We start from the raw sequence: 20,382 nt of genomic DNA, 5'->3' as shown, positions 1-20,382 counted from the left end.
TGCACTATACATTATTGAAAACACTTGTGCTTGATGGTGTGTATAGTCTTAAACACTCTGTTAAGGTGTTAGTATTTGGTGCATCTGGGATTGTAGGGAATAGTATTAGTCTAAGGAAGTGCCTTGTAGTATTTGAATGCCGTTTGCAAAATATTTTGCATACTGTAGATACTGTCTGTTATGTTTCCTTTGTCCACATAGTACACCAAAGTTCATACTTGCAAAGTGTGTTAAATGGTTTATGTGAAAGATGTGTTGGTGTTGAATTTAATATTGAACTTTAAAGTGGCATTTATGCTGTAAACTTAAACTGAACTTCACCCCCCGATTTAACTGTAAAATGCCTTTAGTTTTTTGTGATCAAGTATGAATTGTAGGTACATATTGATGAAACTGAAGTTACAGGAAAGCACTGATTGTTGTAAGACAGGCAGCTAGATGATATGTAAATTGACTTTTTGTTAACCTTTGCTGGCCACTTAACAGACCATTTATAAATAGTATTCATAGATGGCTGGCCTTTATAATCAGGTGCTTTTAACATGGGGAGATATGTTCACTAGGATGAATCTGAGTGGCTACCATGGTCTGTACAGCAATGAAAGTTAAAAGAAAAAGCACTTAAAATCAGGAAATCTTATCAGACATCAAATTGCTCGTTTTTTCCCCCCATTTGAAAATGAAATGATTTTACTTGAGGCTGCTTGATGAGCTTGTTATTGGGTAGCTTAAAAAGCAGGTGTGTGTAATTCTAGACTTCTGAAATGAAAGTGTTAAAAACTGAAGATAAAGTATGTTGAACAACCTGTTCAGCATCAACCACAGGTGAAAGAGGCAGGGCAGGTGTGTCCACAGACACAAAACCAGAAGCTAGGGAAACTAGAAGCAACTCTACAATGATTTTGGTTTTCTTATAGCAAAAGAAAAAAAAAGTGGCATTAAGCAGGGTGTTGCTTGTAATTTTCTAGTATGTTGGGGTTAAGAGGGTCATTTCTATATTTAATTTTATGTACCGTAAATGACTAGAAGTGACTTATGTTTTTATATGGCTTTATTAGTCAGCACTTTTACAAAATGGTGTTGATGAGAAAGTACATGCTGTAATCATGGCACTGTGTCATTTCAGTGAACTCAGAGTAAAATATATATTTTAAAACAATGAGCTCCTTTATTCAGAATTCTGAAAACGGACTATCTTTCAACGCATTTATAATAACTTAGTGGTGCAGTTGACCTTGCTGGTTTTAATCAGTATGAACCCTTTATTTGTCCAAACCATCTGTCACTGTCTATCACTCCAAGATGCTAGCTATCCAAACTGTATTCGCTTGTTCTGTGATGTGTGATGATCACGCTTAAGTTTAGAAAAAAGGTTGCATGCAATTTGTATTTCTTATCTCCTTTTTAATTTCACTGACATTTAAGAGTTGTCAGTACTAGTACTGTAAGACTAAACAAACAGGATTGTTTTGTTATGTAAGGTTGACCATGACACACCCAGTTGTTCCTAGCAACCAACAACCCGTTCTGATAAAATAGTGATCAGTATGCTCAAATCAACAGCAGCTCCATGCTCTGACTTCTTAACTAGAAGTCAGAAGGTAATATAATAATACTGTACGTGCTGATCTCCTCTTTCTGGTTTTAGGTTTGCAAAGTCACTTTTTGAAACTTGATGCCACCACCATTCCAAAGAGCTGTTTTTAATTAGGATATGTCTATGCTAAATGCAAGTCTGCATTGAAAGTAATTATAGGCAGTGAGGAAGTGTCACCTCTGACACATTCAAGACCAGAATGGGCATGTGCAGTATGATCGCTATTGCTATTATGGGCAAGAGTGTATGCAGATCTGTATTCTTGTATGTTCCTATTCATGGTCATCTAATATACAGCGTCACGCTTTTGTGTAACATGTTACTGTTTTTTGATTGATCTCTATTTTGGATGCACTTATATTGTACAAAACAAGGATGTGTGCTGTGGACTTTATATAGTGTATTGAGAGAGGGGGGAAAAAAACTTTAAACTTCTACAGTAAGTTTGCATATTGAGATACAGAACAAGAAGAATCAAATGATCCTCAAAACACTGATTTTGTAATTCTATACTGGCATTCCGAGGAAGGGGTTCCACTCAATGGCACTTTAAATATATCCTCGATTTTGAAAATTTCAGTGCCAAGCAAAATGAACCTGCTTTTTTCCATTTGATATGGTCCTGATGCATGTTCCCCTTACATTTTATTAATTGGCTAAAAGAAATAGCTACCTCCACTGGCTAAAGGCTAACACCTCGTAGGGGCAAAGGTAATGCTTGATTTGCAATGCAGATAACTTGTGTACCATGAGAAACAACAACAATATACCCAAGAGATGGCTTTAAGCTTCACAGAATCCACACAGCTTTGCTATTGTGTGCATTCACTTGTGCTAATAGTTAAATTTATAATTGAACTTGAAACCAGGGATGGTGCAAATTTGTAAATGCAAAACATGAACTGAACCGTGATGAACTCAGACGCCTGTTGTGTTGTGCAGAAAGAAAGCTACAAACAAACATTAGCTCTTAGACTTCTTACATCAGAAAGTGTTGGCAAATGTATTTCACTCTGGCCATCATTTAGAAATGTTTATATATATATATATATATATATATATATATATATTATATATAATTTACAAACCATGTTCCTATGGGCTAGGAAGACAGAAGAAGAATACCAATATATATTTTTCCACCACAGTTGGGTAGTAAAACACCTTTTTATTTGTAATGTAGTTGCGGAGTGTTTTACAACTAATGTTTCCTTGAAGCACTCTGGTACGTGCTGTAGTAACTGTTTGTAGAGCCAAGCTTGGGATACAGATTCATCTTCCAATCAAATTTTACATTTTTTAAATACTAGAACTGAACCACTGCCATAAACCAGTATTTTAAGGTAATTGTGGGTGTTGGTTTCCAGTATAGCTTTATACTGTGTACCCTTACTTCCCTTCATAGCAAAGTCCTGTCCTAAAGTCATGATTTGAATTTTGGGAGTGTCCATTTGTGTACAGGGGTTGCATCAATTTAAAATAACAATTGCGTTAATGCATAGAGATTGTGAAATAAATCAATAATGCTGCACATGCAGTAGCCAATCAAGTCACATTCTTACCATAAATGGTAAAGCCATCATTGTTACACTGTGCTCCTTTCCTGATCCTGTGTGTCAGATTGCTATTGGGCCCACCCTGCTGTATGACTTTAATGACCCGTGCCTATGTGATTACAGGGATATGATTGGCCTCTGTAAACAATATTCTCTGCTTTGATCAGAACTTAACTGATTTGATGTAATGCCCTCTTCACATGCTGCATTTGAAACCCCCTTCAGCTTGATTTTTACTTTAATTGCAATACTATACTAAAAATGTAATGTAATTTGTTTGAACTGGTACGCTCAGAAACCAGATCGGATACTGCCTTTTTTTTGTTTTATTTTGTTATGGAAACTCCTCAAGCAAAATCTAACATTGCCCTTCGCTTTGAGCTGTAACCTGGGACCTGACTTTTTTTAGCTTTCAGGATGATGCAATAAATACCTAGTTTGTGCCTCGTATTCTGTACTCATCTGTATTCTGTGGTTCTGTAAACTTTTTTTTTTTTTACTCCTGCTGTGTGTATATTTACAAATACTTTTTATTTTTGCATGTTGAGAGAAAAAAGATGGCAGCAATGGTAGATACTGGGCACAGTAATATTTCACCTGTCATAACATTGTCTGTTTCATCAGGAGTGGATTCTTCTAGTTCAGGTCTTTGTTCCAACCATGTGTTGCATTGTGTAGTTAAAACACAATAAACAAGTCTCCAGGTCCTGCAGTACTATCACCGCGCTACTGTGATAAACACAAAGACAATTGGTTTACTTAGTGGGTTGATACAAGCAGAACATACATTGAAGTTGGGCTGTGTGCAGATACTGTATAGAAATCTATGACCGCGATATAATTCAAATATTTACCAGTTGAAAGAGGGAATGTTCATTATTAGGTAGTGGACTGCTCAAAGGAAATATTGTTCTACATGCTGCTACTGTATAGTTAAATTCACTGCAGAAGAGCGTTCTGAAGACAGATTCACGAATGGTCACACAATACTGTGAAAACTGATTTCATATTGTATTGGCAACTTCGTTACCTTTTGTATTGAAGCATTTAAGCATAGCTCTTAGTAGTGGGTTGAAGTGGGTGGGGGACAATTTAAAACGATTGACTGGAGAAATGTATTAAAGTTTTTTTTTTAAAAACCTGCGTGACTCTAATTGAAACTACTGATTTGTGAGTAAAATGCATGTTGTTTAAGTATATGGTGTTCATGTTCTTGAGAGTCAATATCGAACAACATAGTGCAGGTGAGCTGAATGCTTTAAATATATATCTAAACCTAAAAGGGTTTAATGTTTTAAAAAAGACCATTTAGCGTTAAGCTGACCACACAGTAATTCCACCTGAACACAACCGTTTATTTCTGGGTTGGAATTGTTGTTGACAGCAGAATGTGTTCATATCTTCCAGTACATAACATTTTTTTTTTTTTTTACAGTAGATGCATTTGTGTTTAATGACTTTCTCCCACTGAGGTGGAACACACACAGGAATGTAGTCTGGTGGGTTTTTTGTTTATTTTTTTTCTTTAAAATTTACTTTTGATTCACCTTCAAAAGAAGGTGGATTGTTGCTTGTTAGAAATATAATACACTCTTTTGTATCATTGATATAATTGCCAAAATAGATTTGCCCCACAGCATATGTTTGTGGATTATTTTTTAAACAAACCCTGGTTTCAGTGCCTTCTCCTGCATGTACTGTACCTGTGCCAGGTCTGGTTGCACAATATAGAAGTGCACAGAAACTGGCAAACTGTGGACTGTACTGTGTGACTAATCGATTTAAAACAACTGCAAAATTGTTTATAAAGTGTCCTTAAGATCACAAAGATATAATGTTTAATAAGCATTAAAGTTGAAAATATAAACCCCTGTTTTATATGGCAGAAAGTATAGAGTACAGTACAGTCGGTTTGTGGATGCATTGCTTGATTTAGGCTGCAGCTGTCTGTTCTCTGAAGACTGGAGAATGTGACTGTGTTAAGTTTCAGTTTTATAGCAGATACTTTTCTCATGGGCAGACACCGTGTTTATTCCAAAGTGCTTCCACATGAGCCTAATCTAAATTTTCTTTTTGTTGTCTTTGCCAAATTACATATTAAATAATTATATTTTTTTAAAAAAAGCTTTCTTTTGAAGAAAATGGTTTATTATGACTAGGGCTTCTGTTTTTCGTTTTTTTTGGTGCTTTTAGCTATTTTCAAGTTTTATGTAAATCGTTTTTTTCGGGGGTTTCGCTTTTTATATACTGTAGTAATATTGGTTTTGGTTACCTTTTCTGTCACTATATATATATATATATATATATATATATATATATATATATATATATATATATATATATATATATATAATTATATAGAGAGATAGAGATATATATATAGATAGCAACTCGACAGTACTTCCACAACGAAATCCTTATGGTCACAGGCATGTTTTTACATTTTGCCACAATTTGTAATTCTGTTTCAAATTTTTACAAGTGTGTATATACTCCCTATTGAACTGTAATATAGCTTTAAATCTTGTGAGCAAGAACAATCCTTCGTTTCTAATTGTAATCTCATTTTAAATCTCGCAAGCATGTACAATCCTCCAATAGAAATGTAGGAATTTGCTGCCACTCAGTAGTTTGGGTGGGTTTAAAGTATTCAGAAAGAATTAATGCCAACAATCAGAAACCATAAGTATGACTCATTTTAATACCTTTCTAAAAAATGGCAAGTATTTTTATACAAATCGTAACGCAAGTCAGTGTTTTATAAAATATTTTTATTGGGTGGGGGGGGGGGGGGGGTGGTGATGTCATCCTCATGAGCTCATCATGCATTTGCTTCTTCCATGGGACCCCATGTATATTTCTGTCCCCATATGAGGGTTTCATTCATCTTCTTTTTTGGCAGTAAAAAATAAATACAAGTTTCAATAAAGAAGTTAATTGACCTCCGTTTTGCTGAACTAGTTGGCTCCACATGTTGCGGTGGGGATGTTTTCCATGTAAGCTTGGATGCCATTTTAAACTTGTGTTCTAATTAGCAGCAGCGGGCTGATCCCCAGAGAGAGGCAGATATATTAAAATTGTATGCTGCTTATGTGATGGGATCATACGACAGCTGTAGGACATGCTTCTCATCCCACGCTAACCTACCTGGTTCGATTAAGGGATGAGGAGTAATGCAGTAACTTTACTTTGTAAATAACATTTTAATAACCAAAAAACATATATAATCATGTATTCCTGATTGTATTCAATAAAAGAATGAGGTATCGGTAACACTTTTGCATCTGTAACATACATTAAAATATTAACTCCAGTACATGTAAAATGTAGTTTTCTACCACTCTACTACGAAGTAGTCATCATTCCGTCCCAAAAGTTTCCAATCTGAGCAGGGTTCCATCCCAAATATCTCTGATTACCAAAAGTTTCCAGTACTAGTATTATATGAACTTCCACTGTGTCATCCAGCTTTTAACCAGCACAGTGTACCTAGAAGTTATTTGGAGTTATCAAAAAAATATATACTGGTATGTATGGTATTGTGGTACGGTCTCCTGACCTGTGACAAAGTCAGTAACTTCTAAAATCACTGAGCAAACACACCCATGAGACCACTTTCCTACAGCAGAGGAATGTTGCACTGTGACCCGCCTAGTATCTTACACATTGTTGCAATCTTCTTTGCCCCGGCTCTTATCCAGCATGAGTAATTATTATGGCTTGAATCTATGTACAACATACATAATGCTTTCGTAATCCAGGTTATGACTCTGTGTGTTGTGCAAGTGGAATAGCACCCTGGTTACCAGTTTGACTGCAGTGGAATTTGTTTGTTGATTAGGATAGCAGACTCCTGTGTTTGGCTTGGAAAATTACTGACCTCCAGCATTCCTGGGATTCTGTGTGGAGAGCGATTTGCTTGGCACTGGGCATTCCTGATGCTTCTGTCAAATATAGGGCGGGGTGGGGTTGTTTTATTTTATTTATTTATTTATTAATTATCTTGTTTGAAGGTTGTACAATGTTGCACATTTTATGTACTACCAAAGTTGACATTTAACACTTAATTTCTTTTATTATATATATATATATATATATATATATATATATATATATATATATATATATATATATATATATATATATATATATATAAATATATATAAATAAAACTACACACAGTTCAGTACAGATGCGTGACATATTTAGTTTTAATATATTTTTCTTAAGAATCGCAGATACTGGTAGCTGCTTTTAGTTTTTAAACTTTGTTTCTTGATTAGTCACTGCTGTATTTAATTTCTGGTTTCTATAGTTGCTTTACCGGCATGGGCAGGGATGTGTATTTTAATATCACTTTTTCAGGTTGGAAAATGAAACGAAACAAATGAAGGGCATATTCCATTGTAATTGAATCATGACACCCGGCCTATTACGTTTGCTTTATTTCTATATTTATATTTGATTTGTTATACTGTTGTATTTTCCTTTCATGTTTGCTTGTAGGGTTTTGGGTTAACTTGTTTTGAAAATTTAAAGTTTAATATTGTGTTCTTTCAAAAACCTTAGTTAGTCACTTCTTTCTTTTTTCTTTTTTTTCCCCATTTTGTTTTCCAGCAAAATCTAGTCTGACTTGCATTAAAAGGTATAAAATTGTGTCTACTCTCTGTATTTGTTTGGCTGAGTTGCTAATAACAATGATGCATAAACAATACTAAAATGTAGCCTAAAATGTTGTCAACTATTTTTTAAATGCTGGCCAGTTTATATATAGTTATTTTTAAATGAACCCCCGGTAGAAGGCTACTTGTACTGTAGCTCATTGCCAAAGTCAAAACAAGCACCTGTTGTGTTCAGTTCAGTGGAAACTGCACTTGCAACATTCTGGACAGACCCATTAATCGTGCCTTATGATGAACGGGATGGGCTGCTGACAGATATCGCTAGATAAACAAACTATTTAAAGTGAGTAGTCTAGCTCAGGGGTTCCCAGACCTGTGAGCAACAGCATTTTTATAAAGAAAAATTAAGATTCAAATGAAAAAAAGAACAATTGTTTATTTACAGTATTGCAGGTTTTAGAATTGTTTTTAATTTGTCATTTTTCTTAAGTGCTAATAGTGGGCCGCCGTGCCTAATGCAGCTGGACAGGTAGGCCTCAGGTAAACAAGTTTGGGAACCTTTGGTCTTGCCAAGCTGGTTTCCTTCTGTGTTGTATTATATTCACGTAAATGATTGCGGTAGTGCAGCAGAGACCAAAGGGTCTCATAACAACAGATGCGTTGACCTTTTGTAAACTAGGGTGGAGTGCTTGGCTTGGTTGTGAGCCGCTTCATTTTCTAGCTGTTTCAGTGGGTGACAGCACCAGCAGAAAGTTGAACATGCTCGCAGTTCTTTTATGCACAAGCTTTACCAGCTGGGGATTCTGACTGATGGACTATTTTTATCCTGTTTTAGGCGTGAAGAGACAAGCAGGAGGCTAAAAAATGTAAGTACTGTAGCAGATCTTTCTGTGAATTTACAGTAGTTTTGCTGTACTTATTTAGGGGAACGGCTCCTTAATTGTGAAGTACTGGTGTGTAAGAAATTGTTTTTAGTTCTCGTATAAAGGTGGTGTTCATGTCACTCTAAGTGACTCCACTTGTGAGTGATGACTCATTACCAGGTCCATCTCGCAAGTGTCTGTCAGAATGGCACTTACGAGTGCTTGCATATCGGTGAGATAAATTTAAACTCTGGCAGCAGAATTAGAAACACAACACATTAAAAAAAAACTGCTCCCAAGTTATTAAAGATTCAACTGAACTCTTGGGCGCTCCTCAGAGTGGATATGCACATGACTTTGAAATAAATAGAATCCTTTTCTTTTTGTGATGAATTTGCTTGGTATGCTGCTGCCTTTTATGTTCAAAAGTTTAAAGCACAACATTTACTTGATTTTATATGATTTTTAGTGTTTACACAGGTAATATATTTATAGCCACTGGCTTAATCGTATGATACCTTATTATACCATTAATATGCTTGAAGATACTGTGAATAAATCCCAGCTTCCGTATAGGTTTTGTATGTGGTCCTGGTAATTGCTTTGATTAGCTGAGTGATATTTTTCATTTTTGTTCTAGGTTTTGATCACAATATATTGGCTAGGTCGAAAAGCACAGACTGATGCTGTTTATAATGGACCTTTCCTAAATTTAAAAGCTTTTGAGGGATTATTGGGAACAGCTTTATCAAAGGTAAGGTTCTGGTTCTGAGTAAAATACTACAGTTCTAAAATAAGATAACATTTTATAATACTCTGCTTTCACTTTTTTTTATTTAATACATTTACAACGGAAACAAGTTTTTAGTTGGCTGTATAATCTAGGCCAAATAACAGCCAAATATTAGTGCAGAAGATAAGTGATTATTCAAATGTGTCTCTTGCTAGCATTTTAATCCCGTTTTGAGCTACCCAGTAATATCATTTGCTTAATTGTAGTAGTTAAAGGTTGTAAGTGTTTTTTAGCTCAAGTAATCACTAAACATAGTGTTTAATCTAGACGTGACGTGCTGTTGTGTTTTAGTTGTAATTGATTTCCTTTTCTTAGGCTCTTGAAGATTGTGGCAGTTTGAAACGCAGTGGCAGAGACAGTGGGTACGCTGATAGTTGGTACACAGACAGAGGGGAGCTGCTATCCCTTCCAGCCAGTCACAGAAGAGACGATTCTTTAGATAGTTTGGACTCGGTGGGATCAAGGTCGGCGAGTATTTCTTCAGGCGCAACTTTGAAAGGCAGCAGTGAGGGTAAGAGATGTTTTGTGAATAAAATGTCTCAAGAAAGGAAATGGGCTGAATCAGAAGACAAGATGTTTCTGAATTACCATTTTAAAAATGTTATGACTGACTTCAAAATTAATTAATTAATGTCAAGCATTGCATGAAAAAGAGATACATCTTGTCCTAGCTGATCCCCATTTGATGTAATGCTCAACTGAGTAGCATCTTAGCTTGCATTTGACAGGTAGTAAATTGGCCCAGAAATTCCAGATGGCTCTACACTGTTGCTTGCAAAGGCTGATTTTGAGTAAATAGATTCTAGAAAGCCCTCTGGTGGCAATAATTGTTACTGTTGCTATGAAACAAACACAACAAATGCCCTCTGAAAACATACACGGGTACAAAGTGTGTATGACGCAGCTCAGGAATGTGTGACACAAGCTACACAGACGTCAGTGTTTGCACATTCCACAGAAATCATTTGCCCATGGTGAAGCTTCGAAAGTGAATTTAAACTAAAGAAAGAGTCTTGGTACTACTGGTGTGTGTGTGTGTGGTGTGTGTGTTTATTTTTTTGTTCTCTTTCTAGTATATCTAAAAAAAAAAAAAAAAAAAAAAGTTCAATTTTCCAGAGCATCTGATCTGTGTTTAAGAGTGAAGTAAATGACATGCCTGTCATTGTTTCATCTCAGGGATTTATTAGCATACAAATAGCCCGTGGCACTACAAGCTGCCAGACCAGTTTTTGCAAATATTATTATTATTATTATTATTATTATTTATTTCTTAGCAGACGCCCTTATCCAGGGCGACTTACAATTGTTACAAGATATCACATTATACATTATTTCACATTATACAGATATCACATTATTTTACATACAATTACCCATTTATACAGTTGGGTTTTTACTGGAGCAATCTAGGTAAAGTACCTTGCTCAAGGGTACAACAGCAATGTCCCCCACCTGGGATTGAACCCACAACCCTCCGGTCAAGAGTCCAGAGCCCTAACCACTACTCCACACTGCTGCCCGTAATATGCATACTGAAACTGCGATAGCAACTGAATACATTGGCAAAGCTTCGGTATGGAATTGTGTATACTTTCATTTCTGTATCTACCTCACCAATCCTAATACTCATGCATGTTTGATAGTTTTAAAATGCATTTAGGTTAAATCGGATGATTTTCACTTGATCTTTCCTTGTTACATGCTGCAGTGGTGAGCTGATTTTTTTGGAATCAAATATATTTGTTATTCATCTTCGTTCACCCCAATGATATATTCCAGGGCATTCAACATGACAACGCAAAGTGAATTCGTTATGAGTCTTATCGCTGTTTATTAGCAAATGTCTGAAAAGTATTCCAGTCATTGCCAACATTAGCTTGTGAAATTTCGGCTGGAACTTTCTTGAACTGGAAGCGCCACTCAATAGCTGCACGGCTCTTGTAACTTGCAGTCTGTCCACCTCAACTTTTTTTAATATAGTGTTTGTTTTAAAAGAAAATCTTGTCTCTTTCTTTACAGGTTGTGGGAGTGACCTGTCTGAGTCCGACTCGCCATTCAGGATGACAGAAAACAAGGACAGCATGTCATATCGCCGGATTGCTGTGGTAGAACCAAAAAGCTCTACGCAATTTAACCAGTTTCTACCCAGTAAAAGCAGCCAGTCGGGATATGTACCAGCCCCACTGAGAAAAAAACGGGTTGATAGGAATGAAGACAACAGGAGGAGCTGGGCGAGTCCCATGTTCACAGAATCTGATGGGTCCTTTTCAAGGTATGAAGAGCTCTTTTGATATGCTTTTTGTTGTTAACATGTATTACAGCATTTGCTTTGTTCTATCTCTCTTGTATTAGAGATGCTTTTTTAAAACCATACGCAAAGGCAAACTCTGTTTTTTCCTTTCACAGAACCCAGCTTGAAATGTGTTTGAAAATTGCAGTCAATGTTTTTTGTATGTTATTTTTTTTTTCTTCTATTTTATGTAATAAGCAAACGATTGGCTTTTGCTGTGGCTGTTGCACAGGATCTTGCCACCAAATTATTTGATTTGGGAAATTAATCCCCCCCCCCCCCCCCCCCCCCAAAAAAATAATATCTCTCGTTTTCACTTTTCTTTTTTAAATTACTTATTTATTTTGTAATAATTATTGCCAGCAAACAATATTTTGTCTTGTAAAGTGGAATTGAATTGTTCCCACTGTTTTCTGTGGCAAAACGTGCTGTTCTGGGTGGCCTCAGTGGAGAAGAGTTGGGTCCTGGGCACACCTCTCAGAATGGGCAAACTTCCCGTGACTACCCTCTCCCAGAAAACCAACAGGCAGCGTACCAGTATGAAAGCGGGAGTGACTCCGAGGCTGAAGCCAGGCAGCCAGATGTAGTCTTGGACGATTTGGCGAGCCGCAGGTTCCAAATGAACAGATCTGTGAGCCCTGCAAACTATGCAAAGCCTTTGCACATGTCAGACGCTGGCTGTCCAAGGTCCGGCCCACTGTGGTTGGGCTTTTCTTCTGCGACACTTGACCAAGAAGTGGGGTCTACAAGGTTAGAAACAGCAAAGAAGAATCATTTGATTTGCAGTTCTGCATTAGACAAAACTACAAGTACAAAAATGCACAACTACTGTCTTAACGCTGCCAGCTTTGTTTATGATGTCCGTAATGCTCATCATTAACTAAAGGATGATGGCCTGCTCCAACTCTTTGCCTGTCAATAATAAATAGAGTGGTGCATATTTTTTGTCTGCCACTCACGTTTTCTGCAGTAAATGGCTCTGCTGTTTTAACTCATTTAAGCGCTTTCCTGTTGAACCTCCACTAACCTGTTTTGTGAACTGACATGGAATTTGAAGTTACTTTGAGTGGAAAGCATGATAACAGTTATCAATTCTGTATCATAGCAAATAAACCTTATTACTCGGTTGGGTGTTTTTGAGCAGTAGCCTTCGGCAGTGTGGTGGCTCCAAGGTGGAAAGTGGCACACCAGCCACAGGCCCGTTCCCCTTGAATGACACCTGCAGTTACTCAGAGGAGGAAGATGACAACAGTAGCCCCGATGTCTGCAAGGATGACTTGTATGCACGCAAAGTGGGCGTGGTACTGCTGCCGACAGCAAATGTGCCTTATGATAAGTATCTTCCTAAATATTGGACCCCTGAGGAAGACCAGCACGTACAGAAGATCAAAGTGGGATCTCAGCGCAGACCATGGTACAGGAAGTTCCAAGGTTTCAGGTTTGTCTGGGTTAAACAGCATTACAAATACAGAACCGTCATACACACTGCAAAGTAAAATATACTGTATTGATAGCTAACTTAAAATTTCTGCAAGTAATGCATACACTTTATAAACCCGGTCCCATATAATAAATATCCAGGTGGAAAATATTTTTCTGTCAATGGCCTTTGTTTCTACACTTTGCTGCTTCTTGTCTCAAATATCTTCTTGCATAAGCAGTTGTTATTATTTCTATGGGTATATATTTTTCCCTGCTAATGTCTGTTCTATACTTAGATTTCTTTTCTTTTTCTGCATCTTTTTCTGTCCTGGGTGTAGAAAGTGGCAATCCGATTCAGAGGAAGAGGATTCTGATTGCGAAGGCAATCCTTTCAGTGCTTCCTCTCCGGTTAGCGAGCAGCGGAAGCTAGAGACTACCATGCATCTTGGTAACCTGCAGAGATCTGAGGCTGCAGGGCCCATACCCTGTGAAAGCACGTCTGATGTCAGTCGTACAAGAGATCAGCAAAGGTTGATTGACAATTTGAAGACAGTAACCTTGTCTTGAATGCTTCATAATGATAACTTTAACAGAAAAGATCTACCATATTTTGTCATTATTGCCGATTTTAGTTTAAAATTCTGTGTAAGAATATTTCTCATAAAAAACTATAACTTGCCAAAGCTTTATATGACTTTAATTATGCTTAAGATAGTTGAATGATTAAAAAAACAGAACTCGTATGTTTGCTGTAAGATCATTTAAGATAACAAATACAGCACTGTTCTGTTTAGCTTGTTGAATATTTTTTTTCACTACTGATTCACATTTTTTGTTTTCAATAAAAATCTTAATGCAGTTTGATATTAGTTTTACTGCTTTCTACTCTCCCAGTCACTTAGCCATTCCCAGTAATCTGATGGCATTTTTTTGCCTTCCACAAATGATTCAGGATAGACATTGGGTCTATTTTAATGATCTAAACAGTGTTAGATCTCAATACCTCTTTAATAAGTTCTTTAACTCTATTATTCCAGATAGTGTGTTCTCCCAGGGTTACCCACAATATTGTTTGTAAATTAAAAACTTGGGTTTATACATTTTGGGGTGGCAATGATAAGATTTGCTGTTGTTGATATCATTTTAAATAGACCCCATTTGAGTAATATAGGTGTTCTGATATACGTAGTGTTGAAGAAGAAAAACTCCTACATGCTTTCAACTGTCCTTTCTAATCTGTTCTAGTTTTCTGTCACTAAATGACCTCTTTCTCTTGCTCACTTTCAGTCCATGCACTTTAGATCATGACTCGAATGATTTAGAATTAGTGGAGCCCCCTGTCAGTATGCCCAGAGTTGATGCCGCTGCTGGTCGCAGAATCATAAAGTGTGAAAGAAGCTCTTTTCTAAGCCCTCTCAACCAGCAAGATGGTAAAGATGCCCAGGAGGGCTTGCTTCCAGATCTGGAAAACGATGACATGTTCACCCGCAGGACAGGCTCCTTCCACAGCAACGTGGACCTGATGCGTTACGAAACCAAAGGCAGGCAAAGCGCTGAGCTCCCACCGGAGCCCGATGTCAAGATTGTCACTCAGCCCAGGCGGGGTGAGCCTGTGGTACCAGATATTGAGAGAGATGATATGGTCTTCCGTAAAGTCAACTTCAACTCTCAGAAAAAGGTCCGTTCCCCATCGGGGGCACCTCATGTGTACCACCCTGTCCCCATTCCAGAACCTTGGACCCTGCCTGCCAATCTCCAATCAAAACTGCTTTGCCAACCAAATCCACCCATGCCTGAAGAGGAAGAGGAAGAGGGGGAGGGCAGGCAATATTCAATACATCCAAAAACGGATGACATGTCTGCTCGAAAGCTGGGAAAAGTACACCCTCCACAGGCTGTGCTGCCAAGTCCTTTCGTTCCCACTTCTTGTAGCGAACAGGACCTAAAGAAATGGGAAGCAATCCGGGAAGGCAGTAGACTGAGATACAAGAAAAGGAAGATGGTTGAGAGGTTAGGGCTTGGAGTTTCAAGTAGTGTGTTTTGCGTAAAATGCTCAAACTTTTTGCTGTAAATTGAGATCTAACCAAGCATGCTGATTTATGGACTCTACTCGCTGTTGGATTCTTTTTTTTGTGATGTGTGTGTGTGTGTGTGTGTGTGTTTTATCGCAAGCCGCAAGTTTAGAAAGTTTTATACTGCAAGGAAAGCCAAGTTGGCCAATGAGTGTCAGTGGTAATGCACCAAAATGCTTGGCACCATTTATTTATATCAAATAAACAAACATTAAAAAATACTGCCATTGACTTCATTAAGGCACATAGAAGTAAGCCACCACAAATTATGTGATGTGATTAATGAATGCACAGGTACTACTACTGCTACATGATAAAGAATTTGAATTATTATTATTATTATTATTATTATTATTATTATTATTATTATTATTATTATTATTATTATTATTATTATATATATTTTTTTTAAGCAACACACACTTTTGTAAGTAACAGTATTATGTAGACCCACTTGCATGACTTGGGCACTGGGCCATGTGAAAAGACATCATCAGCGTGCTGCTGGTAAAATTGCAATTGTATTCCAGATGCCTGTTATCCTCCAATGTGTTTGTTTGATTAACCCTAAATACCCCAGTGTGTGTGTGTGTTTGTGTGTATGTATATACACCTGTGATCCAGTTGATGGCAATTAATTCAAGTCAGATGTATCCTGAAGTACTTTGCTGTCAGTCTGTTCTCTTCAGTCCTGCACCAGTATGCTATGCATGCTGCTTTATTCTCCTATATATTTAAATTATCTGTCCATTCCAGCTAGGTCCTTAATTATTGGTTAATGCTAAGACAGGTCAATTAAATAATCAAGGGGCTGCTTAGATCAAGGATCTTAGGCTAGAATGGACTTCAAGAGCCACAGGTTGGAGGCCCATGGTCTACATGAGGGGTGTCAAACTCAGTTTCTGGAGGGCCGCAGTGTATTCTGTCTTTCGTTCCACCCGAGCTCTCATTTACTTAATTGGTCTAATCATTTGATTAATGGGACAACTTTAACACCTCCATTTTTTATAGGTAGGGTACCTTGAATCAAGTGTATTTTTTTTTTTAAATCAACTGTAAAAGACCATGAAAAAATCATTAAACATGTCTAATTGAACACATAATTAGATCAATTAACTTAATTGAGCGCTTAAGTTGGAATGAAAAGCAGAAAAGACCCTGCGGCCTTCCAGGACTGGAGTTTGACACCCTTGGTTTACACAGTATCATAGGCTTGTGTAATAGGCGTGCATCTTTTTGCACAGCGTTTTGCTGATGTGATTTGTTAGCTTTTCTCATGTTATCTCGGATGCAAGCTCGACATGGTGCAATATAAATACTGACCTGCATTCAAAAGACATGCAAATCACGGTACTCCAACTGAAATGAAATATTTAACAATACTGTAGGTGTAAATGAAGGGAGCAGGGCTGGTATAACTTCACAGGTGGAGCATTACGTCATCTTAATAAGAAACTGGTTTTCTAATGAGAACTGCCAAGTTCCAAGAATGAACCGGTTTCACAGACCATTACTAGCGCTTAGGCTACCTAATGAGACCTTAGGCAAACCCGTCTAAGTTCTGTGATATTCATGGTATGTTAAACTAAGATTATTTGCTGTAACAAGAAAAATAAACTATGGAAGAAAATAAATTCAATGTATACATGGCTCATTTTCGGTTGTTTTTGATTTCTTAGACTGCTGCAAAGGTGTTCTAGTGCTGATGGGTAAGTTTGTGCGCAAAGAAGGAATGCAGCATGATTGCATCTGTGCAGTTTCGTGCCCTTTATGGCTCCCTAATGTCGGATTGTCCTGCCAAGCTGCCAATTGCTTTGTGTGAAGCTATCAAGCTACTAAATGCTGACATGTACTTTGCAATGAATTCTATGGCTTTTGTTCCCAAACTTGTTGTTTTCAGTTCTAACAATAGGAAAACAAACCCGAGGTAAGCAGATAGTCAAAACGAAGCATATAATCCATCTAACTATTAATATCATTGATGCCACAAAGCTTTTGTTTTAGACATTGATAATTATTGGTGGTAGAGATTAAAAAGTTCAGTCCATAACATTTAATAATACATTCAGAAAAGGTAGTGTCACTCACTATTGCTTAATACGTCAGTATTCAATGGGTATGCTTCTGAAGCTGATTATTGCTTGTTTGTCTGCCAGCAATAATGTGCATTTTTTAGCTGCGTAACTGTTCTGCCTGGCTGGTGGGGTGCTAGAAGTTGGCCGTTACATCTATTGCAATGTGTTGCTGTTTTCTAACAAAGCTGCACTGGTTAATCTAAATGTATTACAGGTATTTATTTTTTGTTTTAATTTCAGCTGAATTTTTTTCCATTTTTATACTTGTTTCCTTTACAATACCAGAATACTGGCCATCCATCAAGATGCTCGTAATAATTACTTTAACAATCCCTATGACTAACATGTGCCTGTCTTTTTTTTTGGTTTTGTTTTATTAATTGTATTAATTTGACTTGTATTATAGTTAACACCCTTTTTATATAGGTAAATTACACTATAAAAGATAAATGGGAAGATTATTTACCTTGGTGTTTTAGTAAGTGAAATATTGCAGAAGACAATGTTTTAATTCTAAAGGCTGTACTAATTGAGCCGTCCTATTTCTATAAAAATGTTTTTTTTTTTTTCTAGGAGTAAATCTATGAGTGATGTAAGCGAAGAAGCAGTTGCAAACCGCCAGATTAGATTTGAAGAATTACAAAAAATCAAATCTCAGTTACAAGAGCAGGACCAGCAGTGGCAGAATGTGAGTAAACCTGGTTTTCTACAGTATGTGTTTAGATGCTGAGCTCTGCTCCTGCTCTGCTACAGAATGCAATGTTGTTATTGTAGGTAATCTCACAGTGTTTGTAATTTATTTGGAAAAGTGTTGCCTCTGTTATGACAGGAATACATTTTTGTGTTGCACGCTGGTGCAGTGTTAAACCATGTCAGCACTATTTAACTTTAACATGCCACTAATCCGAACTGGGGTAATCTGAATTTACCTTGCTGTCATAATGAATTACATTCTGATAGCAGCGGTGGAAACCCAACTTGTAATTTCTATCTCCTACGTTTTGTAAAGATTTACAGTGGCCTCCTGTTTTATTCAAATGGCCGTTACTATTTCTTAAAATTATATAATGATAAAACATAAAATGACTAGGCGTGTCACTTTTTAGTACGATACAAATTATGATCTGTATCCGAACAAATCTCTTTTCTGACTTTATTAGGATTATTGCAAGTCTACTTTAGTTGAAGCTAGAACAGCTTTGGGATAACTTTACATGTAAATATTGTTATTTAGTTGGAAGTAGGTTGTGCAGAGCTATGCCTTGAACGTCGTGTGTGTGTGTTGCATACCTGTGTGTGCACTGTGACGTTATATTAAGTAGGTTGTGCAGAGCTATGCCTTGAACGTCGTGTGTGTGTGTGTGTTGCATACCTGTATGTGCACTGTGACATTATATTAAGTAGGTTGTGCAGAGTTATGCCTTGAACGTCGTGTGTGTGTTGCATACCTGTGTGTGCACTGTGACATTATATTAAGTAGGTTGTGCAGAGCTATGCCTTGAACGTCGTGTGTGTGTGTGTGTTGCATACCTGTGTGTGCACTGTGACATTATATTAAGTAGGTTGTGCAGAGTTATGCCTTGAACGTCGTGTGTGTGTTGCATACCTGTGTGTGCACTGTGACATTATATTAAGTAGGTTGTGCAGAGCTATGCCTGGAATGTCGTGTGTGTTGCATACCTGTGTGTGCACTGTGACGTTATATTAAGTAGGTTGTGCAGAGCTATGCCTGGAACGTCGTGTGTGTGTGTGTTGCATACCTGTGTGTGCACTGTGATGTTATATTAAGTAGGTTGTGCAGAGTTGTGCCTGGAATGTCGTGTGTGTGTGTTGCATACGTGTGTGTGTACTGTGACGTTATATTAAGTCTCCCTCGGGTTGAGGGCAAGGCCTAAATCAAGATCTGCCAGTTAAGGAAGCGCTACAAATGTCAGCATTAAAATGTATTGAATTGTAGTATTTTAACAGGAAAATCCCATTGAGACATTGACCGGGCAAAAAGATAATAGAAATTTGGTTTTTAATTGGAAATTAAACCTTAACAGTTCTGTAGGCTTATATATATTTTTTGTTTGTTTTTTTATAAATCATATGTTGTGTGGCCAATTCTGAACTATGGAATCCATCTTAATGAAACATTTAGGTCAGGCACAGCAGCATATTACACATGGGACACAATCTTGGTGTTATATTAGGCAGAATTGGGACACCAGAAAATCTAGTCCTTTCTTTCTGCAGCAGTGTTTGGGCATACATTGATCTCTGGGTTTTTCCTTCTGTTCAGTTATACTGACTAGTCTATGTGACTACAGTATAGTCGGTATGGATGTTGTATTTCTCATTTCCACAATGCATTCCCCTTTAGGATCTGACAAAGTGGAAGAATCGTCGTAAAAGCTTCACTTCTGACCTTGTAAAGAAGAAAGAAGAGAGAGAGCAGATAGACCAGACAGTCGGGAGAAGAGTAAAGACCTTTAAAGAAATGCAGGAGGAAAGGTAAAATATAATATAGGGTGATGAACCACAGGTTTTGGTTCAAATATGGTCAAGTAACTTTGCCATGCAGTATTCATGAAAATGTCATTCAGACTGCTCACTAGCAAATGTTTTACTTATTTTCCTGATTTGTTAAATAATGTAGTCTTGAAGGTGTTCATGCACAGCAAAGCTTTTTCCAAAAAGAGGTGCCGACCATAAGGCACTTTACATATTAATGTCTCTGCAGAGTTAAATAATAGTTAACAGCAATGACGTATCATTTTAACCATGTGTACTCTGCTCGATGAAGCTCGTAGGGAAGAGGTTGGTTACACATTCAGTCTTTCAGACTTGACCGCTAATAATTCTATGCAGATTCCTCTTATTTTGTTTTAAAAACCTTTTATTATTTATTACAATGAAGCACGAAACAAACAACGCATTTCGACAGTGTGTCTTCATCAGGTGTCACAGCCTTTGTTAAATGTGTTTATTTCATTTGTATTGCCAGCTTCTTTTATATTGCATCAGGAAGCTAAAAAAAATAAAAGATTTGCCTTGTTGGGGAATTTGCATAATGTCCCTTGAATTTGTTCTGCAGTTCTAACCTACTG

At 37.2% G+C, this 20,382-nt stretch overlaps 1 protein-coding gene across 11 annotated transcripts in view; it reads left to right on the top strand.

The window, feature by feature from the left end:
• LOC117406941 (LIM domain only protein 7-like) overlaps positions 1 to 20,382 on the top strand; it is a 67,781-nt gene that overhangs the window by 31,926 nt on the left and 15,473 nt on the right. For 8 of the 11 annotated variants that reach the window (XM_059029339.1, XM_059029340.1, XM_059029342.1 and 5 more), the window contains exons 6-16: positions 8,611 to 8,641; positions 9,279 to 9,392; positions 9,747 to 9,942; positions 11,451 to 11,703; positions 12,169 to 12,471; positions 12,866 to 13,159; positions 13,482 to 13,673; positions 14,431 to 15,153; positions 16,895 to 16,924; positions 17,864 to 17,978; positions 19,656 to 19,786. In XM_059029339.1, coding sequence (XP_058885322.1) covers positions 8,611 to 8,641; positions 9,279 to 9,392; positions 9,747 to 9,942; positions 11,451 to 11,703; positions 12,169 to 12,471; positions 12,866 to 13,159; positions 13,482 to 13,673; positions 14,431 to 15,153; positions 16,895 to 16,924; positions 17,864 to 17,978; positions 19,656 to 19,786 — 2,382 coding nt within the window. The remainder of the gene's footprint in view (positions 1 to 8,610; positions 8,642 to 9,278; positions 9,393 to 9,746; positions 9,943 to 11,450; positions 11,704 to 12,168; positions 12,472 to 12,865; positions 13,160 to 13,481; positions 13,674 to 14,430; positions 15,154 to 16,894; positions 16,925 to 17,863; positions 17,979 to 19,655; positions 19,787 to 20,382) is intronic. The other 3 variants (XM_059029345.1, XM_034011405.3, XM_034011406.3) reach the window with 3 other exon arrangements.

The sequence above is a fragment of the Acipenser ruthenus genome, chromosome 8 (assembly GCF_902713425.1).
Source record: "Acipenser ruthenus chromosome 8, fAciRut3.2 maternal haplotype, whole genome shotgun sequence".
Classification (NCBI taxonomy): Eukaryota; Metazoa; Chordata; class Actinopteri; order Acipenseriformes; family Acipenseridae; genus Acipenser; species Acipenser ruthenus.
This window is presented reverse-complemented; position numbering and strand designations above follow the sequence as displayed.